Below are 8,122 nucleotides of genomic sequence, written 5' to 3'. Positions count from 1 at the left end.
TAATTGGATTGGATACCGAAGTCTGCTCGATTGGCTTCCCATGGACGAGCACGATAAGAAGTGAATGAGGGGCTTGCAGCACACGCTTTTTTTTTTTGTCCTTTAATCACATGCGATTAACAAAAGGTACATTGACGTGTTGATGGTCACGACGGGCTCCAGTGGTGTAAAAACGTGATATTCTGGACAAAAGGCGCCAGGGTCGACTGGACATTGCCTTGACATATTGTACTATAGTCCATGACGCACGAAAGGAAGCCATTTTGGAAGCCATCCACCACTTGTCGTCATATGGAAGCACAAGGCTGCGTGTAAAATTGGTTTGGCTTTATTGCTTGCATTTTGCACACCGCAGATCTTTCTCAAGTTTCTGTTTACAGTGACATCTTGTGGCTGTTCTGCGTGACTTCGAACTCAATGGAACGATGGTCTCAAAGGAAATTGGAAAGAGCTGAACTCCCCGTCGTCCCTATCAAGCGACTGACCACACTACGTCGGTACATCAAGTCAGTGAGATGTGACTTTTCAGCCTGCCTCCGTTTTTTTGGGTTTATTGTGTGTGTCTGGCTATATTAGTCATTTCAAAGAAAATAAAGCGGGGTAATGGTAACATAACTAACTGATCGAAAAGTACTGGCACATCTCAAATTACAGTATCACATCAACCTTCATTTCTTTCAGTAGTTCAATTCAAACATTGAAACTTGCATATTTGTAGTGTTGATGTAGATTCATTAAAAATACTCAGCCTATTTTAAATATTAAAATCGTTTTGATTATTCTATATTGTAATTTCAGAAAAGAAAATGTTCACTTTTTGAACTGAACTACAGAAATGAAGTTTTTCATAATGCTGTATTCTACTTTGTGATGCACTGGTAAATGCCAGGAATACAAGGTTAGACAGACTCTTAATTATTCACCATTTTATATACGGAATTCACTTTATACAATGACTGTACCAAGATTAGTACAACAGTGCGGTTTCTTTTTTTCTGTGTTAGACCGCATGATGAATGATTATAAACTGTTTGTTTACTCATACAGTATATAAAAAGGGAATGAATGAATATTTCAGTCAATACCGGAACACTGAACATTCTCAAACGGAAGAAATGACACCGCAGAAGGGCAAATAAAGAAACACGCAGAAGTAAATCTCAAAGTGAAGTGTGATTGAAGGCAAGCTGCAGTGCGGCCCGGTCCACCACTGCAATATAACAATCCGTTTATGAAGACATGTTTTTCATAAACCTCACTCACACTTGGAATCTCTGACTGGGTGCAACCTGTCCCTCTCGGCTAAATAAATAGAAAACTAAAGAGAGAAAGAGATGAGAGGAAAGAAAAGCCGTGTGTGTGTGTGTGTTTTGGTTCGATGGTTGAGAGAGATACATTCCCAGGTTACGAGGAGGTAAGCGTTGTCTCCGAAGAAGGCTGCAGTTCCGTGGCGTTTGTGACGTTGCCGACAGACGCCGAGGCAGGTGTTACCGTGACAGAGGCCGGAGGGGCGACGGCGATGGAAGTGGGCAGAATGGGGGCAACGCCCTGTGGCAGGAGAGGAGTCAGCTGGGAGGGCAGCATGGCAGGCAAAGGTGGCAGAGGTGCCAGGCCAGGTATATTCAGCGGGGTGACTGCAACAGGGGGAGAGCAGGGGGGTTGTGAGTTGCATGATACACAATATACTGTATATATATATATTTTTTTTTTTACAATTCAAAGTCAAGTGAAGTGTTTTCTTAGCCGGGTTGTGAACATGTCATGATGCAGTCATGTACCTGTGCTTCCACCTGGCATTAAGGTACTGGTGCCCGCTAGTGAGATGGCGCCGAGGTCCGGGAGCGGCAAATTGAGATTGGGAAGGTTGGGCAGCGGCGGTAAGCCACCCGGAAGGGGCATCAAGCCTAAAGGAAAACACAACATGCTAAATCACTTTGGATAAGAACGTGTGAAGAAAAAAAGAGGTACACCGAACTACTGTCATCGTTGCAAAGTCGAGCCACGTGCCCTTGCGGCACTCCAAAAAGACCCACCTGGTAACGTGGTGGCGGGGTTGAAGCTGGCCGTGGCAGGATTGAGAGGAGTGAGGGGACTGAGGGACGGATTGGAGGAGGGGAGCAGAGGGACTGTGGGCAAACCTGGTGAGGGAGGCAAGAGCCACAGTTGACCAGAGCACATGTCAGCACACTTTCTATCGGTGCCCCACGAACAGGGTTGGCGAGCATTTTCCATTCCCAAATTCAAACATGTCAGATTCACAAGCTTTTTTTCCCACATCCTCGTTTATGAAATAGACAAGACTTACCCGTCTGCAGTTCGCTCGGCATGGTGGGAGGGGCTGTACTGATTGAAAGGCCCGACAGCGAGTCTTCAAGGCCAGAGGGAAGTGTGGGGGCGGTAGGAGGCGGGGTCACGGCCGACAACTGGACCTGAGGGATTATTGATTCCTTTTTACAGCGACTAAAAGACATTGTCCCTCCCCGCTTGTCGGAGTGAAATGTTCATATCTGAGAGTGAAGTGCAGTCAGACCTCAGTGAATCCGTCCTTTAACGGACTGACCGGCTCCCCAGAAGCATTCCCCGGGAAGCAGATCATCTTCCCTTCCTCAAAAGGTCGCGTGGGAATCCGATGCAGGTATCCGTAGCCAATCCCGCATCCGAGGCTGTGGCGGGGAGCAAAATGATCCAAAACAACAAGGATGACATTTCAAGTCAAACCTGTCTGAGATGAGCCCGGCTTGAAAATCACCCGCTGACGTGCTTTTGGGAGACCAACATGACAGACGACAGATCGACAGACGATTTTAATAATAATCTGTACTACAAGGAACAGAAGTCTTGGTTGGTGTCTAATGCGTACATTTGCTGGCTCCACTTGACTTTGGCCAAGTGTTTTTTTCACCGTGTTCTGTACTCCCAAAGATACTTCTCAACTGTTCAAGTGAGGCCCTTAAGCAAAAAGAACAATTGTGGTTTATTGCCTGCAACCGTTTTAATTAAATGACGACGAAGGGGTTCCCAAAGTATCGTCTCGCTTCTTCTCAAAGTCCAAATCCCCAAAGCGCGCCGCCATAAATGAAATGGAATGTTTGGTATTACAGCTTGGGGAAAAAGCCGCTTGAACTAACAACATCTGCCGTAAACAGACTCATTACCTTGGTTTGTTTGTTACTAGCCCAGTTCAAGATGTTTCTCCTAATTGGAACCTTGATCCCCCATTGTTGGAATGTTCCAAACACAAGACTTCTATAAGTCTTCTATGCACCGAATGGATGGAATGGAAGAAAGCCGGAACACCCGCAGAAAACCCATGCGAACTCCACACAGAAAGGCTGCAATAGAGATTCGAAGCCTAAACTTCAGAACTGTGAGGCAGGCGGAATAAACGCTCATACAAAAATTAAATGAGAGACTGGTCTCGACGTTAGACAGCGCTGCCGAGATGAATCAATTTCATCATACTTGCATAAATTGGAGTGCATTACCTTCCCTCTCCTCCCCAGGCACCGTTGGGTGTGATGACCACCTCCCTGCAGTTGTCTGTGTCTGTGTTGTACACGTAGAGCTTCAGGCCCTTTCCCTCGTGGCTCTCGATCAAGGAGAACAAGTCCTCGGACTGCACGGGAAAAAGATGCAGTCGTCACGACCGGAGGACCCATCACGACACAGCGTGCGAGAGCGACATGTCTGGACATTCTCTCGCAATCGCCCACCTCGTTCATGACAGTGTCAGCTCCAATGATGTAGTCGGTGTGTGGTCTCAAACCGGCGAGGGCCGCGGGCGAATTTGGCTCCACTTCCTGCGAAGCGCGCGGCCAAGTGAGCGTTTGGGGAGTTGGTTAGCGAGACGGCCGCGACAGTGAGGCTTACGTACAAGAACGTGCCAAACGTTCTCGTTGGCTCCTTCAAAGCTGCAGAACCGAATGGAGACGCCGAGTAAGCCCTGCCCCCCCCACAGGTTGCTGGGTGTGACGGTGGACTCGCGCAGCTCCAGGGTCTTTGAAGAGTAGACCAACATCTTGACTGGTTTCTCCACGCTGGCTTTCAGAAGGTCCTTCAAGGTGTCGTTGTCCTTGTTCTGTGGAGCGGGAGTCAAATAGAAGCCAGGTCGATCTATAGTACACTCAATAGGTACAGTATTACAAAACTGAAGATTTCCAGTGCGATCGGGCCAAGTCTTCTTGGCCCTCTTCTTTCCATCGTGCAGGAAATAAAAATGTTGCTAACATTAGGAAAACGGTTGTCATTTTTTGCGATTCTCTTGTTGCTAGGAGGTTCAGAAAATCCACTTAAATGTATCGTGAGAACATGGCGAAACTAGCAACATGGCAGAAACAAGCAGCTTGCTTTCCTCTCTTCTACATTCCACTGTTGACTTACCAGTCGGGTGTTATTGATGGAGACAATGAAGTCAAAAAAAGGTTCCAGTCCTGCTCGGTGACCTGGGGAGTTCTCCTGAACCTGCAAGACAGAAAGTAGGCATGAGCACAAGGAATTGGACCGCTGAATTTGATGTGAATCACACAGTCAGAAAGTAGTCGGAAACACGGAACCTTAAGCGAACACCTTAACCTTTTGGTTTGTTTTTTTCTGCCCATGCAAGCGAATGTCAATGGCATACAACTGCCAAAATTGGCATTTAGCTCACGACGCGAAAATTAAAATAAATCTGAGCATGGTGCACAATTGTCTAAAAACTTCCATATTTACATGCCCATTTTGAATATTCTGCATGACATAAAATAGGTTCCACGCCCCATCTGATCGATGTCAACCAGCCTTGGCAGGTGTCATTCACTGTAGCCGCGTAGCATGTAGCTTTTAGCAACTGTAATGCTTCAGGCAAGTATGTTTGACATGTTGCCACTCGTCGGGCTCAAGTAGCAAACATGACACAAAAATGACAAAGTCCCTCGTGAGATGTGTGGTTCTCCACCACACAGGCCCGACGTGACATCCAGTTTCTTAGTCAACACACTCCTGGCAAATGAGCAATGCTAGGCTATATGCTAGGAGCAGGATTTCGCTCCGGATATGCGTGCAAAGAACTCACCCGGAGGACGTGGTAGCCCTCGGAGCCACCTCCCGGTATCTCCACACTCTGCGATCCTCCCATGATCGAGCTGTCTTAAGGCTTTTGCAGGTTTTATGGCAAACTGATTCCGAGGAACGATCAAAGTACCCAACTACTTGTACTCACTGGGTACACGTCGTCAAATGGGTAGTCATCTGCTGCGCATGCGCCGTTACGTGGCAGGAAGTACTATACTGCAGACGCCAGTGTTCTCGGTAGGAAATACAGTATTAGCGTCCCAAATTCATATCGAGCATCAGTCACTCAATCAATTAATAAGCATGTTGAAAGTAGTACCTTGAAATTTTCTTTGTAAACATCGGTGAATGGGTCACTGGCAAATAAAGGTATGGTGGCGCTCAAGAGACAGTGAGGGACAATTGCACTTTAACTGTTCTAAGCAGAAGACCCACCTGACAATTTTTCTCGCCTCACACAATGACAGATGTTGGCAAGTCATTCGTCAACATCTCATGCACAATCACGCTGTCAGCCTGTCACGTCAAAACTTAGGTTCGATGCTTCAAGATTGGCAAACTTGCAGTGGCGAACCCTCAGGGCCAGCAAGGCCTTCTCTGCTGGCCTAAACATTCCTCCAATAACATAAATTTAATTCATGTTATTTTATTTTCATAAATATGTAAACAAAATTATTCTCTGTATTCTTTACGTCATATTATTTCCACTTAGTTGAGTGAATAATAATAATGAATAACTTATTTATTATGGTAGAGTGGCGGCCCGGTAGTCGAGTGGTTAGCACGTTGGCTTCACAGTGCAGAGGTACCGGGTTCGATTCCAGCTCCGGCCTCCCTGTGTGGAGTTTGCATGTTCTCCCCGGGCCTGCGTGGGTTTTCTCCGGGTGCTCCGGTTTCCTCCCACATTCCAAAAACATGCATGTCAGGCTGATTGGACGCTCTAAATTGTCCCTAGGTGTGAGTGTGGGCGTGGATGGTTGTTCGTCTCTGTGTGCCCTGCGATTGGCTGGCAACTGATTCAGGGTGTCCCCCGCCTACTGCCCGGAGATGGCTGGGATAGGCTCCAGCACCCTCCGCGACCCTAGTGAGGATCAAGCGGTTCGGAAAATGGATGGATGGATGGATGGATTATGGTAGAGTGTTTAACCAATCATATTTCAGCTAGCTTGTGTTGCCAGGTAAATTAAACTTGCTCGGGGCCCCTGTGCGCTGTAAGTGAACGGGCACAGTCAGGTTGCAATAGCCAATCAGATCACGGAGTCTGCGGAGCAGGGCCAGCTCGAAGGCCTTACGTCGAGACTGGACGTGCGCGTTCGGTGATTGGATGAGCACCTGCTAGAGGGAGCTATCACTGCATTTTAACCCAAAATGGCCGAAGAAGAAGACGTTGATCTGGTTGCAGAACTACTTCCACGACCTTCCACGAAATTAGGATATTGTGCGAAGAGGTCGCCCAACTCCTGCGCTAGCTAGCCTGTCCCAGCAAAGAAAAGGGTTTGTCCGTCGTTTTCAGACGAGCAATTATGAACGGTAGCCGCGGCTCACAGCCTCTGAGAAACGCTGCTGGGAATGCCTATTGCTTGCAACGGACCGATTTGGTGTTTGGAGCCACACTGGATTTACCCATTTAAATTGTTTTACCCAAGGCAGCAAGGAAACATCGGAACACGGCTGGGCACTTACAAACTACCGTGCGTTTAAAAACGTTTGGGGACACTCGCGCAGATGTGCAGATCAGTGAACAGGCACTACATTGGTGAGTAAATGAATTTTATTTTACATTTCTTCTTGTCATTTTATTTCGTTAGTATTAAGTTAAGGGTAACGAAAAAAAAAAAAAAGATACAAAAATATATCAAATAAATCTGCTCACCTGCAATTTATAATGGCGCATTGTAGTCACCTTCGTGCACAAAAGTTCGTTCAAACACAGCTCCTCAACATCGTCAGTTATTTGCTGTTGTATAGCCGATTCTCAAAATGCAAATGATCTGTTTACTTTATTTTCAAAGAAAAGTTTGTTTTCTGAAATTAAGTGCTGCTTGACGAGCCTATACTGTATTGTGTTAATGCATGTGACGTCACTGAAGGCCTAAGGTTGAAATGCACGGCCCGCCACTGCAAACTTGTCAGCCTTTTACACGCTGCAATTATGGGGTGTTGCTTGTATAATTTTGCAATATTTTTTTTTAAATTCCATTTTAAAATCAGTTGATAACAATAAATTATGGGAAAAGGGGAGCTCCGTGAATCCTTTCTGAATGCGCCGTACAATATGATCATTTTATTATGAGCGCTTCAGACACAAGCCACACGTTTCATGAGTACAGTATAAAGAGAGCTCTTGTTTGCAGGCCTTCTGCAAGTCATTTACACGTGCACTATACGGTAATGCATGACGAACACTTGTTTTTCAAAATATATGCTGTCATTTGTTTAGGTTTCATGTAAATACTAAAAACATGACAAATATATGATTTACGACTGTAATGTCATTATTATAAGGTGACGATTATTTTTCTCGAACTTGTCATAGTGACGATAAAACCTTACATTGTAGTTCAACAGTCGTGACTTTGCTCAAAAGGTGAAATATGAAGACCTAATTTTCACCACCAGAGGACGCACGTATTCTTTTTTTCAGCGCCACGATGACCTTCCGATATTTTAATGAGGTCGTTCGGAATGTGATGAAACTCTGCAACCTTTCTATCTTTGGCGCGGAGTTACTGATTCCTATTATGTTCTCCCATCCCTTCCTAAAATCCGTGAGGCTTCCTTAGACATTTCAAACAAACAAATAAGCAAAATGCTTCTTCAAGGCGCATTGATGCACCAAAGCATTATTGTTGATGTCTTTGCCGTGATGATGATGATGATGATTATTATTATTATTATTATTATCATTTGATGTAAGAGAGCGGGGGACTTATGGTAAAGCAAGCAAATTTGATTAAGAACTAGAATCTGACATCTCTGATTAAAATGTACTGCTGACCAGTAGAATCGGTATGACAACAAACAACAATCCAGGACAATGTGACACACAGCCTGGAGCTAAAAAAATGTA

The 8,122-nt window shown here is 45.5% G+C and overlaps 1 protein-coding gene across 1 annotated transcript; it reads right to left on the bottom strand.

Annotated features, from left to right (window-relative positions):
• Positions 1-909: 909 nt before the first annotated feature.
• On the bottom strand, positions 910-5,235 carry gorasp2 (golgi reassembly stacking protein 2). Its single transcript, XM_086128777.1, has 10 exons — positions 5,054-5,235; positions 4,381-4,461; positions 3,875-4,078; positions 3,714-3,800; positions 3,486-3,616; positions 2,531-2,663; positions 2,306-2,429; positions 2,034-2,138; positions 1,779-1,904; positions 910-1,634 (listed from the first exon to the last, which is right to left on the bottom strand). The coding sequence occupies exons 1-10, from the start codon at positions 5,114-5,116 to the stop codon at positions 1,405-1,407; spliced, it is 1,284 nt and encodes a 427-aa protein (XP_085984903.1). The 5' UTR covers positions 5,117-5,235; the 3' UTR covers positions 910-1,404.
• Positions 5,236-8,122: the final 2,887 nt, after the last annotated feature.

This window comes from Hippocampus guttulatus, chromosome 14, assembly GCF_054856545.1.
Source record: "Hippocampus guttulatus isolate MCC_2025c chromosome 14, RoL_Hgut_1.0, whole genome shotgun sequence".
Lineage (NCBI taxonomy): Eukaryota > Metazoa > Chordata > Actinopteri > Syngnathiformes > Syngnathidae > Hippocampus > Hippocampus guttulatus.
This window is presented reverse-complemented; position numbering and strand designations above follow the sequence as displayed.

Bases quoted from the DNA above. Each gene is read 5' to 3' on its own strand.
- gorasp2 (XM_086128777.1), bottom strand. From the start codon at position 5,116: ATGGGAGGATCGCAGAGTGTGGAGATACCGGGAGGTGGCTCCGAGGGC. The intron at 4,462-5,053 runs GTGAGTTCTTTG...TCTGTCTTGCAG, and splicing joins AGGGCTACCACGTCCTCCGG to GTTCAGGAGAACTCCCCAGG. The intron at 1,905-2,033 runs GTGGGTCTTTTT...GTTTTCCTTTAG, and splicing joins CCCCGCCACCACGTTACCAG to GCTTGATGCCCCTTCCGGGT.